Source organism: Corvus moneduloides, chromosome 14 (assembly GCF_009650955.1).
Source record: "Corvus moneduloides isolate bCorMon1 chromosome 14, bCorMon1.pri, whole genome shotgun sequence".
Taxonomy (NCBI): domain Eukaryota; kingdom Metazoa; phylum Chordata; class Aves; order Passeriformes; family Corvidae; genus Corvus; species Corvus moneduloides.
The window spans coordinates 16845414-16859987 of record NC_045489.1 but is presented as its reverse complement, the minus strand read 5'-3'; the positions used below and the strand labels follow the sequence as shown (position 1 = coordinate 16859987).

The 14574-nt window shown below is 56.5% G+C and overlaps 3 protein-coding genes across 4 annotated transcripts in view; 2 read left to right on the top strand and 1 right to left on the bottom strand.

Moving 5' to 3' along the window:
• Nucleotides 1–39: 39 nt before the first annotated feature.
• Nucleotides 40–5663, top strand: TAF7L (TATA-box binding protein associated factor 7 like). The gene is made up of 11 exons (XM_032123963.1): nt 40–233; nt 1205–1283; nt 1447–1580; nt 1915–2041; nt 2240–2298; nt 3301–3373; nt 3773–3889; nt 3991–4179; nt 4281–4393; nt 4669–4728; nt 5238–5663. Exons 1-11 carry the CDS (start codon nt 168–170, stop codon nt 5280–5282), a joined length of 1062 nt encoding a protein of 353 aa, XP_031979854.1. The 5' UTR covers nt 40–167; the 3' UTR covers nt 5283–5663.
• A 234-nt stretch (nt 5664–5897) lies between these two features.
• On the top strand, nt 5898–10649 carry LOC116451108 (aryl-hydrocarbon-interacting protein-like 1). The gene is made up of 7 exons (XM_032124241.1): nt 5898–6236; nt 6860–7039; nt 7238–7426; nt 7505–7681; nt 7807–7948; nt 8364–8937; nt 10541–10649. Exons 1-7 carry the CDS (start codon nt 6141–6143, stop codon nt 10647–10649), a joined length of 1467 nt encoding a protein of 488 aa, XP_031980132.1. The 5' UTR covers nt 5898–6140.
• Nucleotides 10650–10667: 18 nt separating this feature from the next.
• The window catches only part of DRP2 (dystrophin related protein 2), a 29192-nt gene continuing 25285 nt past the window's right edge, over nt 10668–14574 (bottom strand). The window contains exons 21-24 of one of the 2 annotated variants that reach the window (XM_032124087.1): nt 14042–14279; nt 13775–13895; nt 13504–13636; nt 10668–13409 (exon numbers count right to left, since the gene is read on the bottom strand). In XM_032124087.1, coding sequence (XP_031979978.1) covers nt 13542–13636; nt 13775–13895; nt 14042–14279 — 454 coding nt within the window. In that variant the 3' untranslated portion in view covers nt 10668–13409; nt 13504–13541. The remainder of the gene's footprint in view (nt 13410–13503; nt 13637–13774; nt 13896–14041; nt 14280–14574) is intronic. The other variant, XM_032124086.1, reaches the window with a different exon arrangement.

Sequence of the window (14574 nt, the reverse complement as noted above, 5' to 3'; positions counted from 1 at the left end):
TCGGCTTCCGCGGGGCGGGCGGGGCTGGAGCGGGGCTGGGAACGGGACTGGGAACGGGAGCGGGTCTGGGGGAGGCTCTGGCAGCCGTCCTGAGCTGGGGTCTCCGTGCAGGAGCCTTGCCGAGGGCGAGGTAAGCGCGTGTTGCTGGCAGAGCTGGAGGAGGCGGGATGAGCAAGGGCAAGGACGATGCTCCGCACGAGCTCGAGAGCCAGTTTGTGCTGCGGCTGCCGCCGGTAAGAGCTCGGTCCCTCATCCCCCTCATCCCCCTCATCCCCCTCATCCCCCTCATCCCCCTCATCCCTCATCGAGTTACACCGAGCCCAGCCCGGCCTGCCGGCCAGCACCGGCTGCGGGAGGGGTTAACCAGGCAGTGGGGAAGCTGCGGGGCTGGGAAGGGATGTGGAAACAGGCTGGGTGTTTTGAGGCCTGGGTAGCCCATTCCCACCCTTGTGAACGGATTTTCCACGGCGTCCCCTAGAGAAGTGCTCCTGACACGCAGAGCAGGAGGCTCAGAGACAACGAGAGGATTTGGGAGGGCATTTCTGTAAAGGTAGAACTTTAACAAGTACCGGCTCTTTAGTTGCTGTGGCTGTAACTGCGCTTGTTGCTGTTTGTTAGGTGCTTAAAGCTGAGACTCTTTGGCGCCTAGCGACAGGATGATAAACTAAAGCACAAGAAGTTCCACCTCAATATGAGGAAGAACTTCTTTCCACTGAAAGTGGCAGAGCGCTGAAACAGCTGGCCAGGGAGGTTATGGAATCTCCCTCTCTGGAGACATCCCAAACCCACCTGGACACCTTCTTGTGTCACCTACTCTGGGTGACCCTGCCTTGCCAGGGGGGTTGGACTGGATGATCTCTTCTTCCAACCCCGGTTTTTCTGGGATTCTATGAGACTGTGCCCTGCTGAGACCACAAGGGCTTGGTGAGGGGAGCTGTAACTCCCCACAGTGCTGTGGAGCTCTGGCAGGTGTCTCTGTCAGGGACCCCGCACCACTGTCACAGCTGTGTCGTGCCAGGGGTATGGAGAGCACCGGGCATAGCAGAGCCACAGGTGGTGTTGGGAGGAGGATGCAGTTCACTGTGGCTCTTGCAGCTGCTGTCCAGCATGTGGATGGCAGATGTTTAAAGCTGGGTAGGTTGGGCAGAAGGCTTTGGTAATTCTTGGAGGAAGCACACCCGCTCCTGAAGAATTCCCTTCTCAGGAATATGCCTCCACTGTACGGCGAGCAGTCCAGTCCGGGAATGTCAACCTGAAGGACAGGCTCACCATTGAACTGCACGGTGAGTGAGCAGGACCAGGGCATCTGGTCCAGGCACCTCTGCCTGTCCACAGGTGAAGCTGTGCCACTTGTACGTGTTGTCCTGTGAAGTTCTGCTGCCCAGGGCTGTATTGCCCAGGGTGGCTGTTGAGCCACAGCACTGACCTGTCCCCTGCTCTCCCCAGCGGACGGGCGCCATGGGATTGTCCGTGTGGACCGGGTGCCACTGGCAGCCAAGCTGGTGGATCTGCCCTGCATCATCGAGAGCTTAAAAACCATTGACAAGAAAACCTTCTACAAGACAGCAGATATTTGCCAGGTAGGAGCTGTCCTTCTCTCCTGCACAAACAGCTTAATTTGTTGCTCTCCTCTCCAGGAAAACCCTTGTACACGTTGGCAACTGGACACCCATTATAACATGAGTGTATACATTATTCCTGTATCTCACAGTATTAGCAGTTTAAAATTCCCCATTCCACTTGGTATTTAGACACCTCATTCCTAAAGTGTGAAATGTGATTGTCCTTGCGACAGCTTAATTGCTGCTGTGTCCAGCTGAGCTGGGGGTGTGTCTCCCACACCCTGAGCCCCTGAATCCCTTTGGCTCATAGCATTCAGTGGGCAGTCACTGTTCCTTTGTGTGGGGATTCCAGATGCTCGTTTGCACTGTGGATGGTGATCTCTACCCACCTTTGGAAGAGCAAACCGTGAGCACTGACCCCAAGGCAAACAAGAAGAAGGACAAGGACAGAGAGAAGAAATTCATATGGAACCATGGCAGTGAGTAGAGGCTGTGCCAAGCCCCTCCACCCCAGTATCCTGCATCTGAGCAGGGTGCTCACAGCTGCCAGGTACTGGCTGTGCTGCTGCTCCTTTCCAGGGCTCTCTCTGTTGCTGAAGGGATCTTCTCCCTTCTGACACGTGCTTCTCTCACTGAGCCATCTGCCTGACACATGAAATCTGTTCCCTCTATCACAGTCACTCTTCCCCTGAAAAATGTACGGAAGCGGCGATTCCGGAAGACAGCTAAGAAGAAGGTGAGTTGCTTCTCCCACAGATGTAGATGAAATACCCAAGGGATAGGAAGGCAGAGACATTAGAGCTGTAACTGTGACTGGTCCAGAAGCCATGTGTTTTCTTAATATTTGTTCACGTTTCCTTGCCTGAGATGAGGGTGAGGGGAGGGTAGTAGATTTAAACACTTCTGTGGGTGCTTCCTCTGTATTTTCCAAGATGCTCCTGAGAGGAAAATCTTCTGTGCAGAGTACTGCTGGACCTCATTCCTGTGGCTGCCTTGCCACAGCACATCTGTTCCTGCTCATAGAGGAGAAAGGAAGGAAGACTCACATGGAAATGAGGCTTCACTCATTCCTGCTTTCCCAGCTTAAATCTTCTCTTTATGCAGGGCCCCTTCCCTTCCCCAAATAGTACCACTGTCACTTCAGCTGGGGGAGTGACAACAGATGGAGCTCAGAGATTGTCTCTGTGCATATGCACAAGCCAGGCAAGGTGTTAGGGAGATGCAGCACCCTGAGGCTGGGAAGACTTGTTCTTCTGTCCTTTGCAGTTTCTGAGAACAGGATTGAGTGTGATTCTGCATGACATTTGGGAAACAAATTACTTGAGACACTTGTAGCCCACAGGAGAGATTTGATATCACTGCAGTAAAATTCCTGACTAATTTAAAAGTGAAAAAATTAAGCCTTCTTTTGAGTGGGATGGGAAGGAGTTGAGCTGAGTTGACCGTCAACACCTCAAGGACTTTCTGCATACACACAGAAAGTCTTATGAAATAAGTAGTATAAGCAGAAAAGTGAGAGCACTCAACCTACCAAGGTACAAAAAAGATGGGGTTTTTTTTGGGGGGTGCATAAATTACTTCACAGTTAAATATGAGCAAATGCTGAGCAGAAAGCAGAAGATCAGAAAGCCTTGAAACAGTGTTCTATCCAGAGGTGGAGGCTTGGAGTTGGCCAGCACCAGCAGCATGCACAAGGTGTTTAACAGTGTCTCTGTTCTCTTTCCCCTCTCTGGCCCAGTATATCGAGTCTCCTGATGTGGAAAAAGAGGTGAAGCGTCTCCTGAGCACGGATGCTGAAGCTGTCAGTGTCCGTATCCTTTTAGTGGGAAAAAAGCTCAAAAGTAGGACAGGACATGTATGTGACCTGGGGGTTCTGGAAAGAACAAGTTGAGCTTTGTGTGGGTGTGGGACACTGGGAGATAAACTCACAAGAGGCACTGAAGTTTTGGAGCTTCATCTTTGCCTTGTTCAAAGCTTATTGTTTCGTCAAGGTGGCCTTTCTTATGGGCTGTACTGTTGTACTGAGCAGGAACTGAAATAGTAGAGGAGAAGTCATCAAAAAAGAGGTCTGGGATGTTTCATCCTGGGTATCTATAGGTACAAGGCCAGACTGGTTGGAGTGGCAGTGATCTGCCACTTTTAGCCTCTTCCATCACACTGCATCTTCCATGTTCCTCTTTTTCCCTTGACTCACCTGTTCTTGCTGTCAGGCTGGGAAGTCATTGCTGAAGACGAAACAAAAGAAGTGGACAACCATGGTTCACTCACCAGCCTGGACATCTCCTCCCCAGGGATGTCAGGGCATAAGCAAGGCCATGGCTCCTCAGGTGCAGTGGGGAAGGCTGTTTTATTTCTAGATGTGGTTCCTGGCAAGCAAAGGGCGCTGGCAGGTCATCAGCTGTGTTTTATCTCTTTTGCCCCCACATAGAACATGATGAACTGCGGGAGATATTTAATGATATCAGCAGCAGCAGCGAGGATGAAGATGAGAGGGATCATCACGATGATGAAGACCTGAACATCATGGACACTGAGGAAGACTTGGAGAGACAACTGCAGGACAAGCTGAATGAGTCTGATGGGCAGCAGCAGGAGAATGAGGGGTCCAACCAGATCGGTGAGTGACCAGCAGAGCATGGCAGAATTGTTGGGATGCCAGGCAGGCTGTGCTTCCCAGCTCTGCTGCTGCTCTGGCTCTGAGCTCACTCTCCCTTCCAGCCATGGGCATCCAGAAACAGATTGACAACCTGAAAAGTAAACTCCAGGAAACTCAAGACAGGAGGAAGCGCCAAGAAGATCTCATCATGAAAGTGGAGAACCTTGCCCTCAAGGTGAGAGCTCTCCCAGGGTCTCTCCAAACCTGCTTAACACTGGCTCGCCATTAGATCCAGCAGGCTGATTTGGAGAAGCCAGGAGGCTTTGCCTGCTGGGTTAAAAATAGCTGTGGTGTGGCCATGCACACTGCAGCATCTCCCCATGGAGGCAAAGCAATCTGTGAAACTGGAAGAGATGAGGGGGTGGTTGTCAAAGCACCGTTTGACACCTAGCAGCACCCATTCTGTTGAGAACACACTGGTAACTGTGGTCTCCGTGTTTGTCTCTGCAGACCCGTCTCCAGGCCGTGCTGGATGAGTTCAAGCAGCAGGAAGAGCGTGAGAAACAGCAGGTGAGGAAACTCCCACAGTGGAGTGGGAGGTGGTGGGGAACGACACTGTTCTAGGCATGGCCTGACAGAGTTCCCCGAATCTTCTGCCACAGCAGCTGCTGTGAGCTCCAGTGGTACAGGTCAGGTGGGGTTGTACCTCATCTGTAGTTGCATGGAGCTTCCCAAGGCAGAAGGAGATACAAGGAGTAGGATTGATTGCTGCCTGGGGTAAAGCATGACACACAAACCTGTCAGCACTCATGTACCAGGAGGGCAGTGGCTGTAGGGTTGTGGCAGATTTCCTGCCTGGGCAGCTCTGTTCCAGCCAGGTACCAAGGCAGGAGGTTCTCACTCTCAGATCTCTGTGGGCAGTGCCAATTCTGTCCCAGAGGAGCCCAAGCACAGCTCCAGGCAATGCACAGACAGAGCAGCCACTGGTGTGGGTAGAAGATGTGCAGGAGCACAAAAGTCCTGGGGCTGCCCAGAGTCCCAGATGTGCCTTACTGTAACATATCACTCCCTCTTCCCAGATGGCATCCCTGCAGGAGCAGCTGGAGTCCCTCATGGAGAAGTGAGGAGTGGGCCTGGGTCTTTGTGAGCAGAGCTGGAAGTGGTGGTGGCCTGCCATGCTGAAGTCTTTGCTTTATCACACACTTCTGCTGCCAGATGTGCTGCTGAGCAGTGGTAGAGGGTCCATGTCCAGAGCTGATTTCATATCCACTGTGCTGGGTTTGGCTGGTGGAGCTAAAGAATTGGACTATGGCTACGAGAGCAGCCAAAACAACAGATTTACTGTAAATAGTCAGCACTGGCCTCCCCGGGACAGCACGGTGCTGGTTTCTGCATCTTACTGAGCCTGGGGCTTGATGGGCTGTGGCCTGGTAGGAGTTTGTTCTTGTGTTTGAAGAATGCTTATATCTGCAAACCAAACTCAATAAAGTTTCCTTTTCAACCCTGGTCTGTTCCTTTGTGGTCTCCCAACCACCCAGCCCCTGGCAGGGAGCCATGCCTGGGCGCCTTTGGTGGGGCACCGCTGGGCTCCTTCCCCAAAGTGCTCTTGGTGGAGCTGGGTTAAAAGTGCTGTCACTCAGTGGGAGGAACGAGGCCCTCCTGATCAGAGAGTTCCTGTAATTCCTCAGAGACTATGCAGGCAAATCCCAGATTAACCTGACAGGGTGGGAAGAGGATTAGAAGGGCGGTTACAGAAAGCAACAGAGGACACCAGGGGCTTCAGTGAGTGTGTCCTAGTGGGGACACCCCTCTCACAACCCAAGGGCAGAGGAAGAAGGCTCTGCCCCAGCACAGAAAGGAAAAGGTCAGCAGAGGCCTTGGAAGATGATGTGTATGTCCAGATAGTGAAGAGACACCTAAGGAAGACGTGGAGCTCTAGCAGGGCCAGAGCGTGCTGGGGTGTGTGTGATCTGTGAGCAGCCATGGAAGAAACCTACCTGCTGAATGTGGAAGGGGTCAAAAAGAAGATTCTGCACGGAGGCCAAGGGGAGCTGCCAAAGTTGCAGGATGGGAGCAAGGTAAATTGTCTGGGTGGTTGTTCCTCCAGAGCCCTGGGAGAGGGAGTGGGTCTGGCATCCCTGCCCGTCATGGTGCACAAGCCCAGCTCCAGGTCTGGGGAACAGTGAGAGCCCTCACAACACGTGTGCAGGAGGGGCTGGTTTGGGCACAGGCAGCCACGCTTCTCACAGTGACAGCTGGCAGTGCCCACGGCCTCACCTTGCACGGGGCCTGTGACATCTCCTCCCCACGGCGCCGTTAGAGCTCAGCAGCCCCAGTGGGTTGCTGAAATCTGTCTTTCCTGCCATGTGCCAAGGAGGAGTGGGATGTGCCAAAGGGTTGCTCCTGGGAGATTCCCCAGCCTTTGAGCACTCTGGGTTCCATCAGGTCCTGGTGCACACTCCGAGAGCACCCTCTGGCTTATAAAGGGGAAGCCACAGGGAGAAGCAAGACATAGCATAGATGGATGTTAAGAGATTCAACCATCTGCTGGCTGTCTTAAGTGGGCAAGAGGCACAACCTCCTGCTGTGGGGGGAGAGCTGCCAGTCAGACCAGCGCAGTGCTGGGAGCAGGCTTGACCCCACAGCTGAGGTCATCGTAGCTACTGAGGGGACTCTGACCACTGGGCTCTCTCTGGGGCAGTTCACCTTCCACTTCCAGACGCTGAAGGATGACTTTGAGCGGACAGTGATCGATGACAGCCGGGAAACTGGCATGCCCATGGAGATCATCGTGGGCAAGATGTTCAAGCTGGAGATCTGGGAGACGCTGCTCAGCTCCATGAGGATTGGGGAGGTGGCAGAGTTCTGGTGTGACATCATTGTGAGTGAGGGGCCCATAGATGCCCACTCCCCCCCTCCCTGCAGAGCGAGGGCATAGCACCATGCTTCCCAGAGATGCTCTGACCTTGTCTGGTGCAAACATGGGATGTCATTTGGCCTCAGCACCAGGGGGGCTGCCCCAGACAAGGGGGTGCAGATGGCCCCCCAGGGCTGAGCGGGGTGCTCCCTCTCCTTGCAGCACACAGGCATGTATGCCCTGGTCTCCAGGGGCATGCGGAGGATCGCGGAGGGACGGGACCCCCTGGAAGGCCAGAAGCACCGCTGTGGCATGGGCAACATGTTTGACTACCACAGCACGGGCTACGATGACCTGGACGAGCTGCAGCGGACACCACAGCCTCTCATCTTCATCATGGAGCTGTTCCGGGTAAGGGGGATGGCGGGAATGGCTGCCAGAGCGGGAAGAGCTGGGACAGGCCACTCAGAGCTCCTCCTGCCCGTGCAGGTGGAGGACCCCTCGGCGTACAAACGGGACACCTGGGCCATGAGCAAGGAGGAGAAGCTGGCAGCAGTGCCTGTGCTGCACAGCGAGGGCAACCGCCTCGTCCTGCGCAGGGAGTTCGCGCAGGCGGCGGCCAAGTACCAGGAGGCTGTCATCTGCCTCAGGAACCTCCAGGCCAAGGTGAGCAGGACCAACACCTCCCCAGCCCTGCCTGGGTCACCCCTCAAAGCGCTTCCCTGTGTGCCTTGGGTGCCTGGGATGGGGTGGACACAGCCATGAAGGGCCCTGTGTTGCTCGCGGGGCAGGAGAAGCCGTGGGAGGATGGCTGGCTGAAGCTGGAGAGCCTGGTCACGCCGCTGGTGCTCAACTACTGCCAGTGCCAGATGGAGCTCGGCGAGTACTACGAGGTGCTGGAGCACACCACGGAGCTTCTCCAGAAGCACAATGGTACCTGTGCCCTGCATCCCAACCCCTGCTGTCCCCAAGGCTCCCAGGGACTCCATCCTCTGAATCCCCCATCCGTGACAATGCTCATCCCGTGTCCCTGTGCCTGTGATAGTACCTATGTCACCTGGATCCCCACGTCCCAGTTCACCCTGCCCATGACACTGCTCATGTCCTTGGTTTCCCCAGCCCACCACACCATACTACCCCTTTCCACGATGATCCCTGCCCTCCCAGTGCCCTCCTGCCCGCAGTGGCAGTGCATAGCCCAGGTCTCCCTGCCCTCCTTACAAGTGTGTCCACCCCACACCCCACTGCCCCGTGCGCTTCATGTCCCCTGGTCCCCAGGATCTCCAGCTCCTGTGGCTAGTGGCCCTGAGCTGCAGGACCCCCACTGGGGGCTCTTCTCCCCTGGCAGACAACGCCAAGGCCTATTTCAAGCGGGCGAAGGCCCACGCTGCTGTCTGGAACGAGCGGGAGGCACGGGAGGACTTCCAGCGCGTGGCTCACCTCGACCCCTCCATGGCGGCTGCAGTGAAGAAGGAGCTGAAACAGCTGGGGGAGAGGATGAGGAAGAAGCACGTGGAGGATCGGAAGCGCTACCAGGGCCTCTTCCAGTCGTCCCAGGGTCTGAAGGCCCGTGAGGGGCAGGAGAGCAGGGAGGTGGGTGATGGGGCACCTCAGGGTGAGGCTGGGGTCCGGGACAGCCCTGGGCAGGGGGAGCAGGATGCTGAGACTGAAGTAACAGGACAACCAGGGGCTCTGGAAGCAGAACAAGGGACCCCCAGGGCTGGGGGTGAAGGGGCAGCACCAGGAGAAGAAGCCCGGGGAGAGCCTGTGGGAGAAGAGGTGGAAGGGAGGGATCGGACAGCAGTGGGGGAAGAAGTAAACCTGGGCACCTGTGGGGCAAAGTCAGAGAGCCTGGGAACAGAGGAGGAAGGTGAGGAAGAGCAAGAGAGGGAAGAGGAAGAAGAGGAGGAAGAAAAGGAAGAAAAAGAGGAGAGCAAAGAGGAAAAGGTGGAGAGAGGGGCAGAGGAAGAAGATGAGAAATTAAAAGAGGGTGAAGAAGTGGAAAAGAACGAGGAAAAGGACAAGGAAAAGGACGAGGCAGTAGCGAAAGGGAAAGTGGAGAAGGACAAAGAGAAAGAGAGTCTACCAGCAAAACTGGGAAAGCCTGAAGCAGGGCAATGTGGGACAACAGGGGAGACAAAGGCAGCAGGGCTAGTGCAGGGCTTGGAGCAAGGAGCCAGTGGAGCAGAGGGAGCTGGCACAGGGAATGAGGCCCAGGCTCAGCCAAAGAGAACCCCAGAGCTGGGGGCTCCCAGCGAGGGGCTGGGTTCAGCTGAGGGGCCCCCAGGGCTGGAGGATAAAACATCTGGGGAGGCTCTGGAAGAGGTGAGCTGCAGGGAGCAAGGAGCAGGCAGTGGACAAGAAAATTCTGGGGAAGGCAACATCCCACCAGAGAGCTTCACCTCTGGGGAAGATGAGGAGCTGGGTGGAGGGGCAGAAATACCCTCCTGCCCCATAGCAGCCAGAGAAGGGGGTGCTGCACCCCTGGAGCAACGCAGCAAAGAGCAGGGCCATGACCAGCCCTGAGCAGGGTCAGTCACCCCTGCTTGGAGAAACAACTGCCAGGCCACTGACAAAAAGGCACAGCACAGCCAGCAGGGCTCCTGTACCCTGGGAAGGAGCCCCGGGGCTGGGGACTGGCTGGGCAGTGACACGGGAACAATGCTGTCCTCACCCTTCCACCACCGGGCCCACCAGCCCCACTGTGCAGCAGCGCCCGCCGCACCCCTGCCCCGACTCCCCGGCTCCAGCGCCTTTCAGCTGGGCGCCACCGAGCTTTGCTGGCTGAGAAATAAAAGCTCTTCCCTGGCACCGTGGGCTGGATTTGTTCCTGAACGTGACCAGCTTCCCTGATGACATTCCACACCTCCCGCCTTGCCCTGGAGCCCGTGGCACAAGGATGGGGCAGCTGGTGCTGCTCTTGAGAGGGGTGATTAAGGAGGCTGCATGCCACCCCCCTTAAGCTCCTGAATCTCTCCTGCATGAGTGTCCCCAGACTTCCCTGCAGTGGCACTGTGACAGGCCTTTTCCCAGCAGTGCCAGCCCTTCCAGGGAGGGGTGAGAGCAGGTCCAGCCCAAAAAGTGTCTGTCCTGGGCAGGCTTCACCATCAGCAAAGTCTGGGCAGTGGAGAGGACCCGAGAGCCCCTGGCCTTACCCTGAACTATTCTTCATCTGAATCCCTCATTGTGCCACAGTGAACATGGGCAGCACTTGGGACTGAGGCACCCAGGCACCTCTGGGCACTGAAAACTTAATGGAACTCCAGAGAGAAAGGAGGGAGAGGACTGCCTTGCCTGCCCAGCATCCCACTGCCATCTACATCCTGCCTGGGACTGAAGGGTTTCCTACAGCAAAAGCTCCTGGGTGACAAAGAGAGATTGTCCCCACACAGCCCTTGTCCCACTCCTCAGGCTGCCACATGGCCTGGGCAGACCTTGCTGGAAGAGGATGAAGATGGTGGTTGGGGGACACACGTGTGTCTGGGGATCCTGGGGCTCTACTCACAGCTTCTGTTCTGCCTCAAGTGGTGTGGACAGCCAGGGTGACAGTGCAGGCTGTGTCCCAGCAGCCCTGCAGGAGCAGTGCCGGGATGGCACAGCAACGGGAGCTGACTCAGCCGAGATGCACGGATAGAAGAGGCCAGAGCACTGATCCAGGTCTCAGTATAAATACAAATTTATTCTCTTTCCAGATCAGAGATGCCACAAAGCAGTGAGGACAGCAGCACCACAGTACATGGTTACCAGAGCATTAACCAGCCTGCTCCCCTCCCTGACACATCCTAGCTCCCAAACACAGCCCAAGCACCCAACCTGGCCCCCTCTGCTCCCCACACCTGGCTCTGGGGCCAGCAGCTCCTCATCCTGCCCTTTTTCTTCCTCCAGCTCCCCCCCAGGCTGGATACTCCTGACGACACTCTCAGGCCAAACCTCACTCTGCTGCTCCCCACGCTGTTCCCATCTTGCCCCTGGGATAACAGAGGGGTCCAGCTGGGTCTCACAGGCTGGCCTGTGGGCCCTCTGACCCACAGCCTGACACAGCATGCCCAAAGCCACCCTAATGCCACCACACTGCCCTCCTGCCACTCACCTGGCCGGGACAGCGGAGAGCAAGGACAGCCACCCACGCTGCTGCCAGCAGACACTGGAGCCCTACACACTGAATACCCCTGGCTGTAAGGCTCACACCGCCTTGTTCTTGGTGTGGGCACTGCTCCTCACCTCTGCCAACACCCCAAAGCCAAGCCCACAGCCCTGGGCCTGACACCCAGCCCTGGCCACAACTTCCCCGGACAGCTCAGCCCCGAATCCTGTCCCAGCCAGCAACAACAACCCTGGCTCTATCCTTGCAAGCCCTGCTTAGGTCGGATATTTCACCCCAGTGTGCAGCCCTGCCCTGCCCCGAGGGCTCAAGCCTCTCATCTTTCCACAGCCTCTGGCCCCAGAGCACCAGGGCCATCTCAGCCCCTGCTCTGGGTTACCCTGCAGCACCTGACTCTGCCTCTTTCTCGACGTAACACAGCACAAGACAGCCAGCCTGAGGGACCCCTGGGGACCAGGAGCCACCACCCCCAAGCTGCCCTGCCGGAGGCAGAACAGCCTCCCTGCACTGCCCCGTGGGACTGACCCGCTTTCAACGAGGGCCTCCAGGCCCCCAGCTCAACCCAAAGCTGGGGACAGCAGCAGGGCAGCTGCTCCCTGGGGGGTAGCAAGGAGATGCCCTGCCTGTCCTGCTGCCCACCCACACTGCCATGCACTTGCATCTGACCAAGGTGGCCGCGGGGCTGGAGTATGGCTGGAGAAACCCCTCCCTGCCCAGGGATGGAGCTGGGTCAGCGCAGGACAGGCTCTCTGCGCCATGGCAAAGGCACGGATCCCCAGGAAACCACGAAGAACCTGCTGTGGGTCCAGCCCTCACTGAGCTCCCTCACAGCCGCCCTGCAAGGCAACACCAGCAACAGGGAAGGTGCTGGTTCCCCTGGGAGCAGGAGTTGGGCTGGTCTTAAAGTGAAGGGCAGCTACACTTAAGGTATTAGAGTTTAATAGAGTGAGCCCATGAGAGTATTTAAGTACAGTATATATATATAATATATAGAAATATATGCAAATTAAACAACAATAAGGCTCTGTTATAAAGACCCTCTCAATATAAGGCTACTAGCTGGGCTGAAGCTCTAACATGGACTCAATCCCTACTCCATAAACCTCACAGACTCTCTCCTGGTGCTATGTGCCTGGCTGGCTGCAGAGCCTTGGGTGGCAGAGCTCAAACCGTAAGGCTGGCAGCTGCTTACTGTTATAAAGAGTTATTTTAAAAATTGTGTGGCTCCAGGAGTGTTTTGGTGCCCATAAACCTGGAGGCTCCTGGGCACAAATGAAGAGTGGGATGCTGAGCTCAGCATCCCCTGAGGGCTGCAAGCAAAGGCAGCAGCCTGTGGCTGCCAGGGGAGACAAGCAGTTTTCATGGCTTCAGTTCTTTCTTCTGAACCATCCCACCCAGGCTTGGACACTGTGGCTGAGTGACCAAACCAGCCTCCTGGGGAGCCCACAGTCCCACTCCTGCGTGACCCATGTTCCCCTGAGATCTTCTGGAGCTGGCAAGCATCCTGCACCACCAGCTCGGAGGGAGTCTGTGTGAGGTCTGCTGCAGCACAGGGAGCATGGCAGGGAGAGAGGGGGAGGAAAGCAGCCAGGTAGCTGGTTAGGAAAAGCCTCTGGCTCACAGGAGGTGTTAGATAAGGGAGGTCATACCTGAAAGAGAAATAGACAGGTCAGGAAAATAGGATCCAGAGCCACCTGGTTAGAAGGGGGCTGCTGCAGAGCCAGGAGGATCCTGCTCAGGGATGGCAGAAAGTGGGCAAGAGCCTGCATGGGCAGACCTCATGTTAGTGCTGGCACCAAGCAATGTCTCCCTCTGGCAGCCTGGGCAAGAGACCAAGTGCTGCTCCTGGACTGGAGCACAGAGGGAAAGAGGAGAATGACCAACAGCAAAACCCACTGAGTGAGTGGAGTGCCATCCACACACACATCCCCCAGTCTCCATCCCTGCTGAGAAGAGCCGTCCACGAGCAGCCAGGAGGGTTTGCACCATTGCTTCCATCTCACCGGGCAGCTGGGGCCTCGACCTCTCCTGCAGAGGGGTCTGGACAGGGATGAAGCCAGGAGGTGGCTCAAAGCTGTCGCTGCAGGTGTGTGCTGGCAGGTCTGTCCATCCTCATAGTGGGAGCCCCACAGGGTGCAGGTCCTGAGCAGGGCAGGAGGCTGCCTTGCAGCTCATCACAGGGATCTGTTTGGTCTGTGCTCTTGGCAGCTCTGATCACCTCTCCTTGCAGCTGTGAAGCCTCCTCCTCCTCCTCCTCCTCCGTTCCCAGGCCACGCACCCATCCCAGCAGCACTGCAGCAGCAAAGCTCTTGGCTGAAGCACTACAGGTCATCAGCTGTGGCAGGGAAGCTGGGATCGGGGCAGGGCTCTGTGGGGAAAACCTCACCTGAGGGAGCAGTAAGAAGCGGGAGAGGAGGATTTCACTCAAGTACCTCGAGAGTTGGGGAAGGCGCTCCGCAGCTTCTCCATTATGTCTTCCAGGCACATGCTGACTTCCTGGGTTTTGGCTTCCACCTCATCTGCAGTGGGAGAGAGGGCAGGTGGGTATGAAAAGGCTCTCTGGACATCCGCCTGGCTGCCAGCATCTCTGCAGGATGGCAGGGTGTGGGCAGCATGGAGACAAGGGAGAAGGGCCAGGAGTTCAGCCCAAACCTCACCTGCAGTTTCAGTGTCAGGGGTGTTGTGCTCTTTCTCCTTTGCCTGGCTGCCTTCTGACTGATGTGGAGATGAAGCCAAGGAAGAGGCTGCTGAACCATTGCCTTCTGACTCTGCTGGAGGCTGGAGTGAGAAGAGTTGTTGTGAGGAGGTTGCCATGATCCTCTGTCCTTGGCTTCCCCTGTTCCACCTATCCCCTTTGTGCCATTGTCCCAGCTCTGCTGTGACAAAGCCCACCCCAAGGTTCCAGATCTTTGCTCTGAGCATACCTGCAGCAGCAGCTCCCTCAGCCTGTGCAGCTGTGACTCCAGCTGCTTGTTGTGGTCCTCCAGGATCTGCATCCGTGTCTCCAGGCGGCTCTTGTGCTGCCGGAGGATTCGTGCTTCTGCCAGGAGCTCGTCGTTACGTGGGTCTTGCACTGATTCGGGAGAGCCTGTAGCCAAGGTTGGGGACTCCACTGCCTCATCATGCTGCCATTTCAAACGTCTCAGCTCTCCCTGGAGGATCCTGCGGGACAGCCCAGGTCAGCATCCCCACAATCCTTCCTAGAGACTGCTGGAAACACCCGGGAGCTGCACACTGGGGATGGCCCATGACTCAGACTAAACTTTGCCATTTGTGAAGCTTAAGGGCCAGGATGCTGCACTGCAGAGTGGCCTGTCTGTGGTTTTACCCCGCTCAGGGAGTTCACAGATATGCAACCACTTCCCAAGGGGCTGAAAACAAGGGCAGGGAAAGCATCACCTCCTCCTGAGCTGATCTGCCCTGCCTAGAGCCTCACCCCATGTGGTCCAGAGCAGCA

Coding starts and splice junctions, on each gene's coding strand:
- TAF7L (XM_032123963.1), top strand. CDS start 168: ATGAGCAAGGGCAAGGACGATGCTCCGCACGAGCTCGAGAGCCAGTTT. Junction 1,581..1,914: donor AGACAGCAGATATTTGCCAG/GTAGGAGCTGTC, acceptor TGGGGATTCCAG/ATGCTCGTTTGCACTGTGGA. Junction 4,729..5,237: donor AAGAGCGTGAGAAACAGCAG/GTGAGGAAACTC, acceptor CCCTCTTCCCAG/ATGGCATCCCTGCAGGAGCA.
- LOC116451108 (XM_032124241.1), top strand. CDS start 6,141: ATGGAAGAAACCTACCTGCTGAATGTGGAAGGGGTCAAAAAGAAGATT. Junction 6,237..6,859: donor AGTTGCAGGATGGGAGCAAG/GTAAATTGTCTG, acceptor TCTCTGGGGCAG/TTCACCTTCCACTTCCAGAC. Junction 7,949..8,363: donor GCTTCTCCAGAAGCACAATG/GTACCTGTGCCC, acceptor CTCCCCTGGCAG/ACAACGCCAAGGCCTATTTC.